The following is a 23,510-nucleotide window of genomic DNA, read 5'->3' as shown; positions in this document are numbered from 1 at the left end:
GAGTAGTAGGTGGTCCATGTGAAGCTTGGGAGTGAACTGATTTGGGTTTAATAGGCACAAGCTGGTCTAAACAGGGTGAGGAGGATGGCGTGATTGATGATGTCAAAGGAGGCGTTGAGGTGAGGAGGATGAAAATGTTGAGGTTGCCGGCGTCAGAGGAGAGAGAAGGTCGCTGGTGATTTTGAGGAGAGCAGTTTCAGTACTGTGGCTGGAGCAGAATCCGGATTGGGATGTTTCATACAGGTTATTGGCAGAGTGGTGATGTTTGAGTTGAGTGGCCACAGCACGTTCCAAAACTTTTGACAGAAAGGGTAGATTGGAGATGGGTCTGAAGTTATTTAGGGTGTCAGGGTTTAGTCCAGGGTTTTTCCAGAATGGGGGTGAAGTTTCACGAGTTTTTGGGGAAATCGGTATGTGAAGCTGGATTAAGTTGGAACTGCTTGATGAGCCATGGAGATGGATTGGGTTTTGTTGTTGGTTGTCTGGGAGTTCGGTTGTTGCATTGCCAAAGGTTTCTGTGTGGTGGACACACTCGTTGGCTGTTGTCTTGTGTGACGTGGGTGGAGATGTATGTGGCTGCGTGTGGCTGCCTGGAGGGGAAGGCGGCTACAGTGGTTGATATTGGTTGTGGGTTGTCCGGGGTGCTTCGATTTGCATAAGGGGTGAAGATTGGGATATTACATTATTTTGAGTAAGTATTGGCATGAGTAATTACAGAAGTAATTATGAGTTATTATGAGTAATTAGTGGTATGAGTATTAGTTATGAGTTCCAGGTGTTGAGCTAGTTATGCTAGTTATCCAGCTAGTTATGAGTAAGTGATTATTTTAGTAAAATTACATGTTTCGCTGTGTTGTTGATCTGGGGACAAGCTAGTTTGATGGGTACCCTGGGGTCTTCAGCGTGTCTATGTGTTTGTCTGGCTGTTACACTAGACTCTGGGATGTGTTTTCATGAGACGAATTTCAGAATTGATGACAATTCAGTGAGTATGGTGGACAACGTGAAGTGGCTGGTGTGAAGGAAGGGGTTGGGAAAGATGGACCCCCTTCACGAATACCCAGTAGGGTAGCTTAATTTCAGACATAACAGTGAGAATCTATTGTGAGCGAATCACAGTGGGTGAGGAAAACATTGTGTGTGACCAGACACCAGAACTGACCAGAATTGAAATTGGAAGTAGACCAGGTTATTTCTATTATTTGTTTATTCGTGAAAATAAATAAATAATAGGGGGAGGTTCATGGAGGTTAATGGTGGTTTGTTTGTGTTAATGGAGGTTAAAGGTGGTTGGTTTGTGGTAATTCTAGTTGAAACTCTCGCTGAAGTAATTTTCGTTTATTTTTATTTTTTGATTCGATTTGAGAGTTGAGATGATTGATTTTTTATTAATTTTATAATTTTATTTTTATTGATGTTGGAAACAGGTAATGGGATGCTGAGAGAAGGATTGAATTTAATTTGAATTGGACTGGATTAAATGGGATTGAATTTAAAAATTGAATATTGGATAAAATTGGATCCACTTGAAAAAAAAAGTGGATTAGGAAATTGGAGAAAAGGTGTTCTATGAAACTATGAATTGAATGAATTGAATCTATGAATTGGAGACCGGTAGACCAGGCGCTCCCAGGAGACTTGTGGACCAGGTGTTCCACCAGAGGAAAAAAGACCAGGTGTTCGTGGAGCACTTCACCTGCAAGAACGCCTTGGAACCAAGGTGGAAGGGACCAGTCCAGGTGTTGCTGACTACACCAACGGCAGTCTTTTGCGAGGGCAAGACTTCGTGGATCCACGCCACGCACTGTAAGTTGGCCATACAAGCACCAGACACCACACCCCCAGAACACAGTAAGGATGGGCCTAATCATAGGTACAATACTATTGATAGCGACAGCAGCTAGGGGAAATTCCGATTCCAATAGATGCGAAAACGAAACCCGACACCTCACCGTAACATGGGGACAAAGAGTATCACTACCATGTTTCGAACAGAAAGCCCTGCACACAAATTGGGTGAACATAAATTGGCTAGCACTGTCGGCAGGGCCTGGACGCGTTGGCATGGTACTACAAAAGCAACGAGAGTTCCGGGAAGACGGGCAAGCTAGCATTAAGACCTTGGCCCAACCAGGATACAAATGGGGAACCCCTGATTTTAAGCTACAAACACGCACGCGCCTAGAGAAAGGCATGACTATGCAGGTCCGGTGCAGCGTCTGGACCCCTGGCGCGGCCGGTGGCGAAAAGAACTACATACCATGCATCGAATACATACTCACGCCACAACCCCAGAATAAGGCCCCAAAGAAGGGTGAAAACACATATTGGAAAGTGGCCAGGGAAGTGGCAACAATTCAAAATAGGACACACTGCTGGTCGTGCATGCGCTTTCCCCAAGCAGGCACCACAGGAATACACATGATAGTGCTACCTCTGTCCCTCAATGACCTCTGCTCACAACCTATCGATTCCCCATGTTTAGTCACCACGCTGGAAAGAGAAGGGGTTGACAACGGCAAGAGTTGCAATCGACAATTTAATTATCGCCCGTCAATGATTGCCCATGTGGCCGAGAGGCCTGCCCCCGTCTGGGTCAAACCACAGAAAGGGAGGGTCTGCCTCCAGGGTTCCGGCCACTTGCGTATGGGAGAATCAGAATGCGCCTACACTCTCCCCGGGAAGCTGGGACAAGGGAGCTCGGGGATTACATTACGAATAGTACTGCAAGATAAACACAACCACAACATAACGGCTATAACATTCTCTAGGGGGGTTAGTAGGATTAATGGGGTGGTAAAGGGACTCCAGTGCTTATCCACCCACCTGGTCCCACCCCATGGGATAATGTTTATATGCGGCGACAAGGCTTACCCCTATTTACCAAATAATTGGGGGGGCACATGTTATCTGGGTTCAGTCCTTCCTGACGTTGAGATACTGGATGAGCTAGACCCAAAGTCCTTGGACAGGCGTTATAAGAGGTCAGTCATGAACGAAGATGGAACCACTAAACTACACGGGAGTCTATGGGAAAAGGTGTTTGGTTTCTTCTTCCCAGGAGCGGGCACAGTCATGGATAGTTTCCGGATAGATAAATTGGCTTTGGCCCTAGAAAAGGTGGCAAACGACACCGCTACGGCTCATGACATACTATTGGATACGGTGATTCACATGCGTACAATGGTGATGCAGAATCGGGTGGCTTTGGACATGCTCTTGGCAGAGAAAGAAGGGGTATGCGGAATTATAGAGGGAAAATGTTGCACTTACATACCCGATCCATCTGAAGGAGTGTCAGCCGCAATAGTGAGACTAAGGGAAACTAGCCACGCCCTGACAATCGATCGGATCGCGCGCGAGAACTCTTATAAATTTAGCTGGCTCACTGACTGGTTCCAGGGATGGACGGGCACCATAGTGAAGTGGTTATTGACCGCACTGGCTGTGATAATCGGGGTAGTAATTTGGGGGGCACTAATGAAATCTCTAGTCCTCCTCTGTATGAGAAAGTATTTTACAGGATGGAAAGTGAAGAAGCCGCCGACAACAACTATGGCTCTGACCACAGAGGCCGTCGACCTGAACGGGTCCTTCAACAAGGCAGTTGCGACCGGCGCTCCAGAAAATTGCATTGAATTTTGTGGCAACTGTGATACTTGTGTGGATCCCATGTGGGAACTGGCTGCTGCCTGTAACGGTGTATGTGATGACTGTGATACTTGTGCTATAAACCCCTTGCGTGTACTGGCTAACGCTGCTTATGTATTACAAGCTGACAGCTGCACGCCCCCTTCTGACCCAACTATGGATCTGATTGCGACGCTGGGTCTGGCGGTCGAGGGACCCGACGTGGATATCCTAGACCCGCAAGCCGACCAGGCGCCCAAGGGAGACTTTGACATAAAGGAAGTCCCTCTCTTTTCTCCAAATGTTTTAAGTTCAAATGCTTCAAGTGAATCGGATTTTTACGCTCTGTACCCTGACCAGGAAATTGAGACACAAGATACTGACAATACTATGTATTCCCCAGAACAGCAGCACGTGAGGGACCTCATGGGCATGATCGTTGATTAACTTCGAAGATCTGCAAGGACTGGGTCTGCAAAGGGTGGGGGGAGCAAGTTCCGCAGGGGAGGTGATGGGCCCTCTGGCGGAGCAGAACCTCATCTGGACCAGACACCTTCGTTGTGGATCCGAAACGTTAATGGACTTTCATGTTCTGAGCCCTCAGGCTCCGAGCACGCACCACACGACACGTTCGCCAAATGCACGGGCGAGGCGCTTTGGGCGCACGATATGCCCTTGGGAGATACCCGCATTACACAATTATTTTTTCAATACCCGCATTACACAATTATTTTTCAATAAAGCCCAATGTGGCACGTTGTCTCTTAAGATACTTTGTCTCGACGAGACAAGAGGAAGGAATGTCAAGTAGTAGATTTGTTATTGCCTAAAGTTCAGTTATAGACGTTGGGTGCTAATGTGTTATGATTTATATGATGTTTAAAAATGCTATTTTCATGAAGTTAATAAAGGGTTTTTGCTTCGTTTTAGTTTTGGATGAGGAGAGGCTCGCTGAGGTCATGCTGAACAAATTGTATACGTGTGCTTTTTTCGAGGCTGGTCGTAAAACCACGCCCACATGCGCTTGTTTTTGCGTAATGCTAGTAGAATGACATGAACCTATCGTTAACCATATATATATTTTGTTTTAATCACAGCAACGCATGACTCTGTATAAACATGCTTTGGATTACTCATGTACACAAACCCATAAAATATATGGGTTTGTTTGGCTAAGCATACACTCTCCTCTTTGTGAGTTACATCTCTGTTTTCTCGGAGCCCAGAGAAACAATTGGTCCAAATGATAAGGAAGGGCTGACTCCCCCGAATGATAACGGTGGGAGGGACTCTCGCCAGTCGCTTCGTTCTCTCGGAGATTTTCTGATAATCGTATTTGTATATAAGTGAATGAGAATCAATGTGTTTTCAGGAAGGCTTGACGTGGCATGAGACTGGCTCTTGCTATAGATGTCTTGGCCTCCTCCGGATCTGTATAAGTTGGTTTTTAATAAAGCTGCGCCATTCCAGGCTATTGTGGACTTCTTTTGCAAACGAAGAGCTGATTCTTCACACACACACACACATATGATACTCTAATGCCATCTGTCTGGCTGTCTGTCCCTCCCTGAAACATGGAAATGTACCTGAGAGAAAAAAAATTCTTAAGTAAAAGATGCTTCAAATTAATCCAAACCTACAGAAAAATTATAATTTTTTTCAATCAGGCCAAAAAAAATGAACCATGAGGTGCATCGGCAAGAAACCGCTGCCTTGATCGCTCCCAATTTTTTTTGCTTTGCTGTTAAGAAATATATAACTTCCCATATTTGAGCTCTTTCAACCAACCCAAGAATAAAAGTCTTCACACTTTTTTTTCTTTTTTATATTGTGGTTTTTTTTTAACCACAGGCTTCTTCTTGTACTCCATAATACCCAAACTTTCTCTCAATGTATGACTTTTACACTAGTTAGTGATTCATTGTTTTTTTTTTTTATCATAATGCTCAGGAATAAAAATATTCAACAGTGAATCGGTAAATTGTACTGATAGGTTATATTTATTTATCAGTTCTTCGTTTTTCTGACGACGATTCAACCAGAATAAAATTTGAGCATTTTAACTTTTTGGAGTCCAATACATTTTGTCGAACCCTGACTGCATGATTCACTGGCAACTTCCATGCCCCTCAATTGACATAAATGCACAGGGCCATCTCACCTTCCGAGCCTCCAGCATTCGTCTGAGTGAGAGGCACACTTGTGAGAACGTGGGCCGTTCATGCGGCCTGTCCCGCCAGCATTGTTTCATCAGTTCATAGCTGCACACACAATGAAAGACTCATGTACTCTCTATGTCACATATAAATTGAACAAAAGCTAATCCTGAAACATTCATTCAAGTTATACTTAAAATTAAATTAATTCAGGAAACACATGTATTAGGCTCCACCATCATCTTACTTGACACATCTCTTTGGTTATTACTTTTTTTGTGTCCATGCCTTCCCTCTTTTCAACTCTTATTTTACTCCTTGTAGTGGGGGGCCGTGCATGGGTAATTTTTTTCTTTTCATTTCAAATTGATGCAAAAGTTTCGTTTTCAGTTCCAATTTGAAGGTAAGGGCCTAGAGAACAATTCTGGTTCGAGTGTCAAGCACTCAGATAAAAAATGGGGCTTCTGAGGACATGGGGGTTTCCTGACCCCCCACCGGCCTATGCGAAATATGGAAACTGCTCAAACTTTTGATTGGATGATCCGATCTGAACATAGAAGGTATGTATGGATTCAGGATCAGGAGTAGCAACTCGTATTTCAAGCATATTGCCCATAGAAGCAATAATATTTTGCCGGTATCAGCACATATCCACAAAAAAGACCAAGGGGAATAGGCCCGGTAAGCCGAAACATGTTTTTTAAAAATAAACTGGACAATTATACTCGGACCCAATGATATAGTGACATTTTTATTTATCTTTTACCTGTGCTACAATATGGTGGTGAGTAACTGCTTAGACAATTGCTTGAATAACTCCTTGAACAATAGTTTTAATAAGAAAGTGGCTAACAAATCGACCATATGTACATGTCAGTATTGGAAATAGTTCTGGTCCAGCTACTTCTCGCATTTGCACTTGCACAGACGTGTGCACTTCAACTTTGCCCTCATGCAGTTGCACAGAGCGCAGGTACTTGTGCAAGTGCACTTCACATCCGGGTGGAATACATCCTTGGCGAGGGGCAGCGAGGTCCAAATGGGAAGCAGCTTGCCGTCCTCTTCCTTCCACCCATGATTAGTGGGGTTGTTGACGGGCATCATGGACCTTTGGGCTGTCGTCCAGATGCTAGCTTGGAAGACACTCCTTTTGAGATGTTGATCCAAAGCATCACTCGTTGGGGGAATTCTCTCCACGTCCCGAGTCTTCTGTGAGGACACCCTCATTCGGACGAGGTCGACGTCATTGTCCTCGTTTGACTCATTGGAGTACAGCCTACAGACAAAGTTCGTTGCCACTTCTTTCAGCCTTGGCGATCTTTGGAATGGAGTGTCGACGATAGTTGCAAATTCCTCCATGAGGAGGAAAAATTCCACAATTTTTTTTAAATCTGAGTGCTTGACACTCGAACCAAAATTGTTCTATAGGCCCTTACCTTCAAATTGGTACTGAAAACGAAACTTTTGCATCAATTTGAAATGACTGAGTGTCCGGGCACCCCACTATTGCTCATAATAGGCTGAGTAGTCAGTACACGTTCACTATTGAAACAAATATGAACAAATTAACCTTTGTACCAAATTTATCAATAGGTGTGACAGAATGGGACAGAGGTAACCCACTTACCCTTGAGCTGTCTGGTGTCATGGAGTCGATTCCTGATCAGACCCTATAAACTGCCGGATTGATACCTCTCAGGCAGAGCGTTGTATCACAAAGTACACCGTCCTATCGATGGACGTTAAGCTTGGAACCCATGTGCTGGCATTAGTTTGTGGATGGTATAAAATCCCATGGTGTACCTGTCATGAAAAGTAGGTGAGCTATTACCAGTACCTTGAACAATTTCAAATTCCTGCCCATGTCAGCCCCAATTAGGCTTGTTTAGGAAGTTTGTGAAATACTTCGCCCAATCTACTTTGTGTGAAATTAATTGGGATCATTAAGATAAGTAGTAGTAGTAGTAGTAGTAGTAGTAGTAGTAGTAGTAGTAGTAGTAGTAGTAGTAGTAGTAGTAGTTGTGGTAGTGGAGGAATTATATTTACATGCTGAAAATCTCGAATCAAATAACAGTATTTGAATGAAGACAAATGTGCACTATGTTTTATATGACCAAAAATGTGAAGCAAAGAAAATCTCTTGGGTCAGCAGGTAAGATGCAGGATTATTAATTCACAAGCATTTATTTGTTTTCTAATAGGGTGTCACTGTCAGTAAGAGCTTCTACCATATTTCGGTCAAGGTTTGGTGGAATACAGAACTACTCCTCCCTCCAAGTAAGTGCAAGTTCAGTGCATGGTATAGATTCTGTTCGGCTGACTCTGGCCCCCAGGGAATGTTTTTTATTGTAGATGATGCGATTTAAGTGGAGGATCTGGGCTGGCCATTGCAATTATTAAATATTATCCTTGAACCAATATTCATAACATACGAGTAAAGTAACCACTTCGTGTTACAATAAGGTGGGTAGAGTTTGCACATTACTTGCTGGAAAAAGTATAGCCTGTATATTGCAAAAAGACTCTTTTGATGTTTGTGTGTTTAAAGGTGCCTAAAGGGAGTAAAGGTCTTAGGGGTCGAAGAGGTTAAAGGGGTCCAAATGATCTGACCAAAGTGCAGGCCAAAGGGTCAATAGGGTTCTATAAGTATCTTAAGGGTTCTCAAGGTCTAAACTCGAAAGCGTACAATAGTAGTTAGGATCCAAAGGGGTCTAAGGAGTTTAAAGGGTCAAATGAGTCTTTAAGGGGTGTAAGGGTGTATAAAGGTCAAAAGGTTCAAGGGGTCTAAAGTGTCTCAAAGGTCTAAAAGATCTAAAATGTCTAAAAATGTCTAAGCGGTCTAAAGATCTTAAGGTCCAAAGGGGTCGAAGCAATGTAAAGGGTCTAAAGGTTTAAAAGGTACATTCCAATAGTATGTAATTAATAGATGTAGTCACGGTGCAACGACGTTCAAACAGTACGTAATTAAGAGACATAATTACATAGTGTAACCTTTTCCCACAGACAGACATGAATGGCTTTTTATAGTATAGATACAGGAGTATGACAAGGTATGCCAGGCTGGTAGACATAAGTGTCCTCACCATTGTATTACATAAGTGTCCCTGCAATAGTGCGGTGTTGTACAAAATGTTACAATAAGATGCCATTATTAAGCAAATGCTGTTTTGTGGTGTGGGTGGGATATTGACATGCAGGTTGGGATAGTTCACTTTTAGTTTGGGATTGCTGTCCCCAAACTTCATAAAAATTGGTAATATTCATGTTGCTATAGGTGCCGACAGTGGCATACAAAGGATTCATATGAATCTCTTTAGTTACGTCGATTTTTACAGTCAATTTGCATTAATATTACAATTAGTGTGCAAAATGGTCTGTGAGCACAAACTATGTAGTATGCAGCACTAAAGAATATTAAGCCACCTTAACTCAATCTAGTAAACATTTTATCACTTGACTTTAGTTAAGATGAATAATTAACCTAATGATTTGATTGTAGTATCTCTTTAAAAGTAAACTGATAGTTATGATGATGAAGCTTAATATCAATTCGGCTGGCAGGATGGCCGAGGCCCAAAAGGTACACTTACTCACCTCTAAGCTGTCAAGCCTGGGTTTGAATCTTGGCCCAGCTATAAACCGTCATCCTACTGTTTCATTGGCAGGGTGATTCATCGATGTGTCCCTCGGACGGACATTAAACTGGATGTTAAATTTGATGATAAACGGGCGTCCTGTGTGCTGGCATTAGTTGGTGGCCGTTAAAGATCCGATGGTGTCCTTCGTGAAGAGTAGGCGAGCTATCGCCGGCACTCCGGCCAAATTCCAAATTCCTGCCCTGACTTCCTGAGTTGGAATGGTGACCTGACCAGGATGTTAGCCTCGTAACTGCTTTGGTAGCACTAACGCTCTGGATAGGGCATGGTACATGATGATGATGATGCCGATGATGATGATGTAAAGTTTTTTCCGTGCAATATTACAATATTTTTTCGTGCAAAAGCAAGACTCGTGCAATATCTATTTCAGAATGATAGATATACAAACAAAATGGGTTTTAGCTGCTGTTGAAAAAGTGAGCAACTAATAGATGTTGCATGCAACCAGAAAAAAAAAACACATTGCCATGCGATTAAATACTGCCACTCTATCATTTATAACGCCTGGTGTTGGCTTAGCGGTTAGGGTGCCGGCTTGGGATACCTAGGATCCTGGGTTCGAATCCCGGTCGATCACTAAATTAACGCCGGGGGGGTTGACTCAGCCTGTTTCATCCTTCCGAGGTCGGCAAATTGAGCACCAGTTCACTGGTAATTCCCTATGTGTCGCAAGAGGCGACTAACAGGATTAGCGACAGGAAGAGCATCCGGCCGTAAAACATCACTTTAAGAAGGGGACCATGGTGCCCAAAAAAAGGCCAATCCCTGCTCTGTGGGGAAAAAATGGCCTCTAAAGGTGGTTCTTCTATCATTTATAAACTCCTCAAATTAAACTTCCTGCCTATTGACCCAGAAGCATATTTCAGACAGTTACATTCCAAAACACTGGGATTAGCCAAAAGTGCAGAAAGTTTTTCAGAAAACCTGGGTGAATGGACACAAAGGAAATGTGTGTGGTGTGGCCTCCATCATGAGTACCGTAAAATGGGGTGAATAGGGACAGCAAGGTGAATAGTGACGCAAACTGAAAAAAGTTTGGAAACTTTTTTCGCTGAAAATTGATAACCATACTGATTTGTTGATATTTGGGTTGAAAGTGTTCTCTTGTTTTTTAAAAAAGCAACTTATAGTCCCTATTAACCCCATATATGGGTTAAATAGGAATAAATAGGATTTTTATGGCTGTCCCTATTCACCCCGTTTTACGGGTGAATAGGGACAGTCACTAATACAAAAAAATAATAATCAAGAAATAGGGAACGTTTGGAGAAACTTTTTATCTCATATTTTTTTTCATTGGCACCGTGGATTATATTATTATTATGGGTGCATATTATGTGCATCCATCTGAGCTATCAATTTAGCAATAAGTTGGAAACTCAGGATTGTTTTCTGATTATTTTTTTTTGTCTTAGTGACTGTCCCTATTCACCCGTAAAACGGGGTGAATAGGGACAGCCATAAAAATCATATTTATTCCTATTTAACCCATATATGGGGTTAATAGGGACTATAAGTTGCTTTTTAAAAAAACAAGAGAACACTTTCAACCCAAATATCAACAAATCTGTATAGTTATCAATTTTCAGCGAAAGAAGTTTCCGAACTTTTTTTCAGTTTGTGTCCCTATTCACCCCATTTTACGGTATCCATTGTTGTACTCAGTAACAATTACAAATCCTTCTCCATCAAGTCAATCGCCATCATTTCTTTACAGGTAAACAAATGCCGTTCAATTTGTGCTCGTACGTACATAATCACAATGAGTGGATGGAATCTCCAAGTTGACTCGTTCCGATTTGATTATACCATCGAGTAGCATATAAACCAATGGATGTGGGTTTTATTTGTCTTTAAACCGCAGAAATTATAGCTCCAAGAGAAAAGTGGCTCTTTGAAATGATTAATGTTCAAATTGTTCAGAATGGTATACATAGCGGCCTATTCAAATTTTAGATATAAAATTGGCCGCAAATGGAATTATCAAGAGTCGACTCGAAAAGGAACCCAGGACATAGGAGGACAGACATATGATCCTGTATATGACAAAGACAGAGTCTGACCTGACCACCACCACCACTACTCTGTTCTTAGTATCCCTTTAAGTAACTACTGCACTCGTGAGTATCAGCTACCAGCGTGTTCAAAAATTCTGGTAGTATAAATAATAACACAAATGGGCTGTGATGCCAGCAAAGAGATTTCAATGATAAATGTGCTTTTGTTTTCTTCCTGCATCGCATGTCGATAAAGTATAACGCGTACACTTCGTCATCACAGTTGTGTGGTGTGTCCATGCGGTATCCTTGCGGTAGCTTCTCGTAGAGCTCTGCACATGTCATTCCACAGTATGGCGTCCCACCTGGAAACACAAATATTTGTCTATGTGTCATCACTCCCTTTAGTTTCCATCTTTTCCTGTTTATTCCCTTCAATCACTCTCCCTTTCTCTTTTCCCAACTCCTTAGCCATTTATATTCCTTCATTTATTCATCCTTTGCGATTCTACCCCTCACCTTTTTCTATCCATCTCGTTCTCCTCTCTCTCTCCCCTATCATCACCCATCTGATTCTCATTATTTCCCCCTTTACAGTTCCCCTCCTCACTCTTTCTTCCTCTTGTTCTTACCAAGACTGACAATTTCCCACAGGAGAACTCCGAATGACCACCTGCACAGAAGAGGAAACACCAAACATAACAATCTGCACTGGAACAGTGAATCAACTCTCCACAAAATTCATTTTATGCAAGTTAACTCCGTACACTGGCAAGATTTCAAGACTGGCAAGACTGGCAAGACTCCACAAGAGTGGAGGGAGAGAGTGGAGAGAGAGAGTGGAGGGAGAGAGTGCAGTGAGGTAGTGGAGTGAGAGCGGGGATTGAGAGCATGGAGGGAGAGAGTGGAGAGAGTAGAGGGAGGGAGTGGAGTGAGAGAGTGGAGAAAGAGAGTGGAGGGAGAGCATGGAGGTAGAGAGTGGAGGGAGAGAGTGCAGTGAGGTAGTGGAGTGAGAGCATGGAGGGAGAGAGTGGAGAGAGTAGAGGGAGGGAGTGGAGTGAGAGAGTGGAGAAAGAGAGTGGAGAGAGTGGAGGGAGAGAGTGGAGTGAGAGCATGAAGGGAGAGAGTGGAGGGAGAGCATGGAGGGAGGGAGTGGAGTGAGAGAGTGGAGTGAGAACGTGGAGTGAGAGAGTGGAGTGAGAACGTGGAGGGAGAGAGTGCAGTGAGGTAGTGGAGTGAGGGCAGGGAGTGAGAGCAAGGAGGGAGAGAATGGAGGGAGAGAGTGGAGTGAGAGCATGGAGGTAGAGAGTGGAGGGAGAGAGTGCAGTGAGGTAGTGGAGTGAGAGCGGGGATTGAGAGCATGGAGGGAGAGAGTGGAGAGAGTAGAGGGAGGGAGTGGAGTGAGAGAGTGGAGAAAGAGAGTGGAGAGAGTGGAGGGAGAGAGTGGAGTGAGAGCATGGAGTGAGAGAGTGGAGGGAGAGCATGGAGGGAGGGAGTGGAGTGAGAGAGTGGAGTGAGAACGTGGAGGGAGAGAGTGCACTGAGGTAGTGGAGTGGGGGCAGGGAGTGAGAGCAAGGAGGGAGAGAGTGGAGGGAGAGAATGGAGTGAGAGCATGGAGGTAGAGAGTGGAGGGAGGGAGTGGAGTGAGAGCAGGGAGTGAGGGCAAGGAGGGAGAGAGTGGAGGGAGTCTTGCCAGTCTCTGGCTGCAAACACGTTTATGCATCATTAAAAGAAACCTTCCGTCAATGATCTAATAACCGGCGACATCAGATCTTACCATGCATTACCGCCTTACCATGATGACGTGAGCAAATGCCTGCTAAGTTTGAAATACCCTGTACAATGGATTTTGTGGCTCAAATAAGAGCAACTGCAATTAACTTCCAACAGGAATGAAATTTATAGCAGTTGGACATTCAGCCAGAGTTATATCACACTCTAGCAAAATAATTAATAATGCTATCCTCTAATAGAAGTACAAACAAGACAATTGCTGACAGAAAACAACTGCATTAATTAATACATGAATCCAAAGTTAAAGAAGTTTTTGTCAAGGCTCATGGAAGATCTAGAACACGGAACGGGTCAGAGCGCAACAGAACAAATGGAACAGTGGAGAGAGAGCGAGAGAGCGAGAGAGAGAGAGATAGAGATAGAGACAGAGAGAGAGAGCGAGAGAGCGAGAGAGCGAGAGAGATAGAGATAGAGCGAGAGAGCGAGAGAGCGAGAGAGATAGAGATAGAGATAGAGATAGAGACAGAGAGAGAGAGCGAGAGAGAGAGAGATAGAGATAGAGATAGAGAGAGAGCGAGAGAGAGCGAGAGAGATAGAGATAGAGATAGAGACAGAGAGAGAGAGCGAGAGAGCGAGAGAGAGAGAGATAGAGATAGAGACAGAGAGAGAGAGCGAGAGAGATAGAGATAGAGATAGAGACAGAGAGAGAGAGCGAGAGCGAGAGAGAGAGAGATAGAGATAGACATAGAGAGAGAGCGAGAGAGCGAGAGAGATAGAGATAGAGATAGAGAGAGAGCGAGAGAGCGAGAGAGATAGAGATAGAGATAGAGACAGAGAGAGAGAGCGAGAGAGCAAGAGAGCGAGAGAGAGAGAGATAGAGATAGAGAGAGAGCAAGAGAGCGAGAGAGCGAGAGAGATAGAGAGAGCGAGAGAGCGAGAGAGCGAGAGAGATAGAGATAGAGATAGAGACAGAGAGAGAGAGAGAGACAGAGACAGAGGTGGTGTGTGGGGGATGGGAGGGGGGTTTAAGGGTTGAACAGCAGGGTTGAAGGACAGAAGTAGAGGAGGTTGAAGGCCAACAGCAAAAAAAAACACCAAAAGAGGTTTAATCTCATTTGATCCTTAAAATGTTTATCTCACTTTCCACTTCAAACAGCAAATCATTTTCTGTACAGTGGGGTAAAAATACTGGAAATCTGACTGTAAATGATGGGGAGGAAGCAAAACTTTAAGTTGCAAACAAATTCAGGGCGAATATGCAATTTTAAACAAAATTACTTCAGCAACTTTACAAAATGCAAAACTTCCTCAACATCATCAATGTATGGCACGCAATGAGAATCCCATTTGTAGAATTAACAGGTATCAAATTATTTGCTTCAAATGAGTACCATCTTCTCTGAAGCTCCTAAACACATTTCCTTATGAATCTTCTACTCCTCAGGGTTTGTTTTCTTCCAGGCCACCCTAATCTGATATTTCAAAATACCTTCCTCACATCGCCAGAGTCATCTTTCTTGCCTTCACCCCCTAACTTCCCACTTCCCTCCCCTTCCCCCACCCAACTCTTCACTCACCACTTACCCCCTCCTCCCATGCACCTCATTCTTGCTTATTTTGTCATGTCCCACAAAACCACTAGTTTCAGACACTTGCTTCCTGAATGGATGCATTGCTGCGCCTGCCTGCTTCAACCACAAGGGGCCCATTTCAGGGGGCTCCAAGGAGACCCCTCATGAAACATTGTAGGCAGTGGGAACAAGTCCAGATCATGCTCCTCATCACTTTGACTCTTGTCATATCTTATACCAATGAGATATCGATCTTGGCTGATGGACAAAAGTATATGATTCATGAGAGGTATTTTAAACTATATTCTGGATCTGAAATGCCATTTGTTTGTATTGGAGGCATGTGCACATTTGCATTGTGGATCTAAATCCTAAAGCATTGCTTCATCAGGGATCTATGGCTCAGAAGAAGCATTTTAATGGAACTTACACATCACTCTTTGTCGTGTAGACACTGTAGTTGAGAGATTCAATTGCCATCCATCGAACTGGCAACCGTCCCTGCAGACCACCATATGGAAAGATTTTTGTCAACCAGAATATCCCCAAACAATGGATACAACACAAAAATGGCCTCAAATCTCAGTCATGAAAAATATTAATTTTTCCCAAAAACAGCAAAACAGCACTAACGAGAATGGCACTTGGTAGAGCGCATTACCTCCACCAGGCTGCACGGTTTACCTTTTGTATTCCACCAATAGGCCGGATATGCATCCGTAACTGAACAAAAATGTAATCGGCTTGTTCTTGTCACCTACCGAAATCATTCACCAAGTTTTGTCATAATCCGTCCACAACTTTTTGAAATATGATGTAATATATCATTTTGACCTCATCTCTCAATGGTGAAGAATCACTTAAAAATTATTATCTGACCCAGATCCAGATTCAAATCGTCACTAAAATTGAAACGATACGTCCTGGTCAGACAACCAACTTGTTCACCAAGTTTCGTCCGAATCCGCCCATAACTATTTGAAATATCTTGCACACATACAGACAAACAAACAAACAAACAGGGGTGAAAACATAACCTCCACCCACCCTCAGTGATGAAGGTAATGAAACAGATATGTTTGCTATATGGCTCTACCATGAACATGGCAGTTCCATGCTACAAGTGTGTGTGGTGGTGGCCTAGTATTGAGGACAACGAACTGCCAACTCAGAGGGTGAATCCAACTGGAGCAGAAATATTAAGAATTTGGATTCTCGGCTTCAGGAAGCTGGCTGATATATAGCCTCATAGTGGGGCGGCTTAGCCCAAATATTCAAAAGAATTGTGCATTTTGTGAGGAAAGCACCAAATTTGGCACACTAGTAGACTATCATATTATGAAAAGATCTGGATATTGGGCCATCTCAGATTCAGAGATTTGATTTTTGCAAGATTTGCAGATTTTGCAAGCTGAGATTGCAACGCCAGGGACGGCCGACTCCTTCCTACGAGCTGCCCACGTCACCCGCACAAGAAGAGCTCATCAAATCACTGCAGCGGCACTGCACATCCTGCAACACCGTGCGTATGAACGCCACTGTATGACATATGCTGATGATGCAGAAGACCTGCCTGAGTTCGAAGACTGGTGCCACCAGACAGGAGAAGACATTCCCAACTTTCAGTACTGGGCAACTGTGCTGGAACTAGAGATGTTGGTACTGGTCTACGTGCGTTCTCTGCGGCAGGCTTCATTCACGACGTACCTTGATGCCCTGACGGAACTGGTCCCATGGTTCCATGCCTTAGACCACACACACTATGCCAGGTGGGTCCCTGTTCACCTGAGGGACACGGTTGCACTCCCAATGAAGCACCCAGACGTAGCCAGAGAATTCAGGGCTGGCAACTTCACTGTGCAGAAGACGAAGAAGGTGTTCTCTTCGATCCCAATCGAATCGAAATCTTGCAAAAATCAAATCTCTGAATCTGAGATGGCCCAATATCCAGATCTTTTCATAATATGATAGTCTACTAGTGTACCAAATTTGGTGCTTGTATCACAAAATGCACAACAGGTTTGCTATGCTGCTACACTATCAGGAGAATTACTAACAATACATCACCATTGGAGTATGAGAGTATAAAACCAGCTGGATCACGAAGGGTGAAATTATACCTACAGTCTACAGATCCAGGTGTATTTACAACTTGCACAAAATAGCACAAGTTTTGACCTTCTCATCACCCCATGCTCCCATCCTCCTTCCCTCCCCTATTCCTATCTCCCTCCAAACCCTCTTTACCTTCGCTTTGCACACTTATTGTACTCTCCTACCTCCTTTTCTTTCTCATACCATCCCCATTCATTCCTTTTTTTTTTAACTTATCCTCCTGCTCAATGCAAATGCAATAACTTGTTCTAGCCTAACGTGGTGCAAGTCAACGGTTCATAGTTGGTTCGTAAATGACTTTAGACACCAAGATGCTGCTCAAACAACAGGTCTGCTCAAATTTCCCCAAAGTAAAAAAAAAACAAATCAATGTGCTAAATTGTAAAAGAATGCTTGAATAAAACACATCTATAACATCAGCAATAGCAATCTAGTCTTCATAAAGACAGGATGCATCAGGGGAATTATAAGAGCAATTAATAATGGTCTGAATCAAATGTCGATATAGCAACGGAGGACATCAACAGGACATTCATTTGAGGTATGCTAACCACTGTGGGAAGTAAGAAGCTGACGTTTCAGGCGTTAACCCTTCATCAGAGAAAAAAAAGAGCCGATAACCTATTTTACTCCGACGACCAGTTAATGCACAAAATGGCAGCTTCTTCTTTCTTCCCACGGCATAGTCAGGTTCACTATGTTTTTTCGTTCAAAATTTTTGGAGATTAGCAAAACTACACATTTTTGGAATATTCAGAGCATGAGGAATCCCAAAATTAATGTTGGCATTTGCGTAGACACCTTTGCGAAAATGACCCTCAGGACAGTGATGAAGATCTGTAAAAGCATATTCCTGAACGGTATAGACCTCGTAGATCCTGTGTATGGGACTTATAGTTCAATCTGATACTAACAAGGAGCTTTCTTGCTTTATAAACCCAAACCTATAACTTCAAAGGACTTGCAATATCATGTATTATGTAATACAGTTATATCACAAATATAAAGACAATGGTTTTCAATCACCTTTGTTTGTTGCTTTTCTATAATCCTGAGCACTATTTTGAGGCCTTTATTGGATTCCTTGACCCAGAAAACATAGGATTAGCATATTTAATTAAGTTTCGAGGTTGACTAGAAGCCGAGATCACGCAAAATATGTATTTTATGGCGGCCATTTTGAAAATCCAAAATGGCGGCCATGCAGGTGTCTGTGCAAATGCCAACATTGATTTTCAGATTCTCCATGCTCTGAATATTCCAAAAATGTACAGGTTTGCTAATCCCAAAATTTTGAACGAAATTATATTTGTTAACATAGTGAACCTGACGATCTTCATCACTGTCCTGAGTGTCATTTTCGCAAAGTTGTCTACGCAAATGTAAACATTAATTTTGGGATTCCTCAGGCTCTGAGTATTCCAGAAATGTATAGTTTTGCTCATCTCCAAAAAATTTGAACGAAATTATATTTGTTAACATAGTGAACCTGACTAACAGGTAACATACCTTAATCAACGGCCTTTTGATTTCGTCCATTGGTCTAGCTGTCTGCTGACGCAGATTGATACGAGCCTTCACCAGCAAGCAAGACTACTTTTTCATTCGAAAAAATTTCAGAGAGGTATGCTCCAAAAAAACAAACAAAAAAACCCCCCAAAAAACATCCAAAACATCGCTTAACCTTCTATCCCACGGCAGGTATCATACCTCTCAACATTTGGTTGAGAAAATGGTCCTTAAAATCTAAGCAAGTTGGTACCAGCTGCTCCAGATGAACAATTATATACATTCATGTGGGAAGAGGAGCATGTGCTCGATTGAAATGTTCTACTGGCACGAAAGGCTCTTTTGCCCGACTCCTCTTTGGTGAGGTTTCATATTGCAAGTCAAATGATAGCGTGGCAGGTAAGGTCTCCAGGTGACAACGGTATAACTAACTGCACATATTCCTCACACATCAGCGCAGTAAGCTTGAGAAAACAAACACAAGCGCATAAAGCTCTGGAAATAATTTGAATAGAGAAACCGAACGTTAGACAAAAGTAATGCGCTTTAGTGAACACCTCTTTTACTCATATATCTTGTCCTTTACAAACACTTAATTACCTCCACCACTGAAGGTGGATGGAGGTTATGTTTTACCCCTGTCTGTTTTCTGTGAGCAGGATATCTCAAAAGGTTGTGGACAGATTCGAGTTGTGGACAGGATATCTCAAAAGGTTGTGGACAGATTCGAGTTGTGGACAGGATATCTCAAAAGGTTGTGGACAGATTCGAGTTGTGGACAGGATATCTCAAAAGGTTGTGGACAGATTCGAGTTGTGGACAGGATATCTCAAAAGGTTGTGGACAGATTCGAGTTGTGGACAGGATATCTCAAAAGGTTGTGGACAGATTCGAGTTGTGGACAGGATATCTCAAAAGGTTGTGGACAGATTCGAGTTGTGGACAGGATATCTCAAAAGGTTGTGGACAGATTCGAGTTGTGGACAGGATATCTCAAAAGGTTGTGGACAGATTCGAGTTGTGGACAGGATATCTCAAAAGGTTGTGGACAGATTCGAGTTGTGGACAGGATATCTCAAAAGGTTGTGGACAGATTCGAGTTGTGGACAGGATATCTCAAAAGGTTGTGGACAGATTCGAGTTGTGGACAGGATATCTCAAAAGGTTGTGGACAGATTCGAGTTGTGGACAGGATATCTCAAAAGGTTGTGGACAGATTCGAGTTGTGGACAGGATATCTCAAAAGGTTGTGGACAGATTCGGCCGAAACTTGATGGACAGGTTGCGTGTGTGACAAAGACAAATTGTTTTTACATTTTGGTGAAGATCTGGATCCAGGTAGGATATCTTTTTTTTGACAAGAACAAGCGATTAGTTTTTGGTTCAGGTCTGAAACCAGATCAGGCCTATCAGTGGGATACAAAACGTAAACTGTTCAGCCTGGCAGAGGTATGCTCTCTATCAAGTGCCGTTCCAGTTGATGTAACGAATGATGGGAGCAGCAGAATGAATTGGGAAGTGTACAGAAACATTTTGTCTGCCGATGTGCAAGAAAATGCCTCCAAACTCATTGGGCGGCACTTCACCATGCAGCAAGACAATGACCCAAAACACACCGCCAACGCAACCAATGAGTTCATCAGGGGAAGAAGGTGAGAAGGCTTTAGACTGGTCAAGTCAATCTCCTGATTTAAATCGAATGGAGCATGAATTTCACTTGCTGAAGAGACTCAAGTCAGAAACCCCCCAAAACAAACAACAACTGAAAAAAAAATGTAAAGGCTTGTCAAAGCATCTCACAGGAAGATATCAAGAGTTTGGTGATTGTCAATGGGTCACCGGCTTTATGCAGTTATTGCATGCAAGGGATATGCAACCAAATACTAATTGTTATACTATTTTAATTTGCCCTTAAATTCATCTGTTCTAATACTTATGCTGACCTAAGATGGGGAGATGGAACATAAAATGTGTTATTGTTCTACAATGGTAAAACATATATCCAAATAAATACCAGGATATAAAAGCTGACCGTCGGTACTCTTGCCTCATATTCATATTTTGATCTCAAATCCAACTTTCTTATAACATAACATATATATAATATATATATATATATATATGCATATCATAAAACAGGAGTGTCTGTCTGTCTGTCCATCCGTCTCGAAACTACTCCCTCAGTTTTGGGGCTAGCCCTGCCAAACCTTCTGTGGAACATTTTGGGGTCTTAGCGGGTGTCCTAAGGTAGGTAGGAGGATTCACAAATTCCTCAATAAAATTATGATTTTGAAATTAACTCGATATGAACCTGCCCCGAATCCGGAAGTGAGCAGATAACGACAATAGGCTGGTTTGATAATATCTCAATACAATTGTGATTTAACCCAGTATTTTGTAATAGTATTAATCTATGATTCATTCACATTTCCTTGTTCATATTAAAATTCAATATCTTTAACTTCATTCCAAACAGCATTATTCCAAGCGGGCATTATGAAAGCTCGCTTGGAGTTTGCAAAAAAGCACCTAAAGGACTCTCAGACTGTGAGAAACAGAATTCTGTGGGCTTTCATGTGTCTTTCACTGAGGAGAGGCTTCCGTCAGGCCACTTTGCCATAAAGCCCAGATCGGTGGAGTGTTGCAGTGATGGTTGTCCTTCTGGAAGTTTCTCCCATCTCCACACAGGCTCTCTGGAGCTCAGCCAGTGTGACCATCGGGTTCTTGGTCACCTCTATTACCAAGGCCATATTACCAAGAGTCCAGGTTGTTCCAAACTTCTTCCATTTAAGAATCATGGAGGCCACTGTGCTCTGGGAACCTTCAATGCAGCAGAAAGTTTTTTGTAGGCTTCCCCAGATCTGTGCCTCGACACAATCCTGTCTCTGAGCTCTGCAGGCAATTCCTTCGACCTCATGGCTTGGTTTTTGCTCTGATATGCATTGTCAGCTGTGAGACGTTATATAGACAGGTGTGTGCCTTTCCAAATCATGTCCAATCAATTGAATTTACCATAGGTGGACTCTAATCAAGGTGAAGAAACATCTCAAAGATGATCAAGAGAAATGGGAGGCACCTGAGCTAAATTTCAAGTGTCATAGAAAAGGGTCTGAATACTTATGTAAATGTGATATTTCAGTTGTTTTAAAAAAATTAATTTGCGAAACTTTTTAAAATCCTGTTTTATCTTTGCCATTATTGGGTATTGAGTGTAGATTGATGAGGGAAAAAATGAATTTAAACGATTCCACCATAAGGCTGCAACATAACAAAATGTGAAAAAAGTGAAGGGGTCTGAATACTTTCTGAATGCATTGTATATATTATATACTAGCAGAAGTACCCGGCATTGCCGGGCGGGGGAGGGGAGGGGAACGGGGGAGGGGGAAGGGGAACGGGGGGGAGGGGAGGAGAGGGGGGAGGGGGGAATGGGGAAGGGGAGGGGGAAGGGGAGGTGGAAGGGGAGGGAGAAGGGGGAGGGGGAAGGGGGAGGGGGAAAAGGAGGGGGAGGGGATGGGGAAGGGGGAGCTGGGAGGGGAGAGGGAAGGGGAGGGGAAGGGGGAGGGGGGAAAGGAAGGGGTAGGGGGAGGGGGAGGGGAGGGCCAGTCAACAATGACGTTGCAGTTCTCATGGTAGGAGAGCAGCCCAACAATCGCGACATCGTCCTGCATCTTCGCAACAACAGCACGAAGCGGATTTTGGAGACTCACCGATCCTGTGACGCCCTCCAGTACCGGCGTTGCCGGGCGGGGGAAGGGAGACCCGTACATTCCCAACCCGTACATTCGCCCTCTCGACTCAAGCTCACTCGGACAAAAGCCTCGCACAAATTACACCGTGAAGGCCCAATGGCCATGTCTATGCCACAAATCAAGAACGTGAGCGAGTCTGGCGCACTGAATTGAAAATATATAGAACGCTCATACTCCGTGAAAAGTGAAGCCGCCGTGTCGCCATCTTGGTTAGCACGACTCGACCAACTCGCTTCGCGGATCTCGTTTGTTTTGAACGTGTCCCAGATTTTAAAAGCCAGACAACTGTTAAAATGCCATTTTGTGCGGCAATAAACTGCTCCAATCGGTTACGGAAGGGTTGTGGAAAGACGTTTCACAGCTGTTTCAAAGACGTTTAATTCATATCGCACAAAATCGAGAAAAATCGACAGAAAACACGATCGCATAAAAGGTGAAAAAACGCAATCGCTTTTCGCTCTGAATTACGTGCAAACGCGTGACGGAAATCACCATCGCCCAGCATCGAGTGCCAACCAAGATGGCTTGTGCCTTCACAAACAAATCAGTCCAATAATGAGTATATATATACAGACTTGGAATTTAATATGGAATTTTTTTTTTTTCTTGACGGGTTTATTTTCTTAACTCAGTATATCAATCTGGTGAGTTTCTTTTACACTTTGGTGATTTATTTGTTAAAAGAACCATGTCATTGATTGTCTGTTGCAGCAAGAAGTCAACAACAGGATTATATCACAGGTGGCGTGGCAAAATGTACGGACAGGTGCATTTGACGATTGGCTTTACAGTCGGGTATACAAGGGTTGTTGCGTTCTGTATTAGTGGAAAACAACTGCTGCACGTCTCCAAAAGTTATTGCCGCTTCCTCTGGAGATGGTCCGTCAACTCGACAATGCTGTTTGTCATGGAGTGGTGGCTTTACGAAATTACGGCATGAAAGAGCGTGCTATTGCTCGGCAGTATGGCATCACTCAAGGTCAGGTGTCAAAGATCCTGAAACGAAATGCTCAGAGGGGTGTCCCTACTCCAATACCGAGGCCAGGATGTCCCCGCAGAACCACAAGGAGGGATGATCGCCAGTTGCACCGGTTAGTCCGCAATGGCCGTACCAAGTCAGCTAATCGGCTTAGGGCTGAGTGGCAGCAACTGACAAATGTGCCTGTATCCAGAAGGCTAGTCAACCAACGACTGGTTCAAGCAGGCTATCGTGCCAGGCGTCCCCTGAGAAAGCCACGCCTGACCAGACAACACCACCAGCACCGATGGCAGTGGGCCAGAGAGCACCGTCAATGGCAGCCAGGACACTGGAATCACGTGATCTTCAGTGACGAGTCTAGATTTCTGGTCTATCGTCAAGATGGCCGCGTCCGAGTGCGCAGACAAG

The 23,510-nt window shown here is 43.4% G+C and overlaps 1 protein-coding gene across 9 annotated transcripts in view; it reads right to left on the bottom strand.

The window, feature by feature from the left end:
- LOC137430556 (angiopoietin-1 receptor) overlaps positions 1–23,510 on the bottom strand; it is a 352,893-nt gene that overhangs the window by 39,004 nt on the left and 290,379 nt on the right. For all 9 annotated transcript variants that reach the window (XM_078779299.1, XM_078779303.1, XM_078779309.1 and 6 more), the window contains exons 19-22: positions 15,178–15,248; positions 12,075–12,115; positions 11,711–11,807; positions 5,792–5,891 (exon numbers count right to left, since the gene is read on the bottom strand). In XM_078779299.1, coding sequence (XP_078635425.1) covers positions 5,792–5,891; positions 11,711–11,807; positions 12,075–12,115; positions 15,178–15,248 — 309 coding nt within the window. The remainder of the gene's footprint in view (positions 1–5,791; positions 5,892–11,710; positions 11,808–12,074; positions 12,116–15,177; positions 15,249–23,510) is intronic.

Source organism: Myxine glutinosa, chromosome 1 (genome assembly GCF_964187855.1).
Source record: "Myxine glutinosa chromosome 1, kmMyxGlut1.1, whole genome shotgun sequence".
In the NCBI taxonomy this organism is placed as follows: Eukaryota; Metazoa; Chordata; class Myxini; order Myxiniformes; family Myxinidae; genus Myxine; species Myxine glutinosa.
Note: the sequence above shows the minus strand (reverse complement) of the source record. Positions and strands in the feature narration are given on the sequence as shown.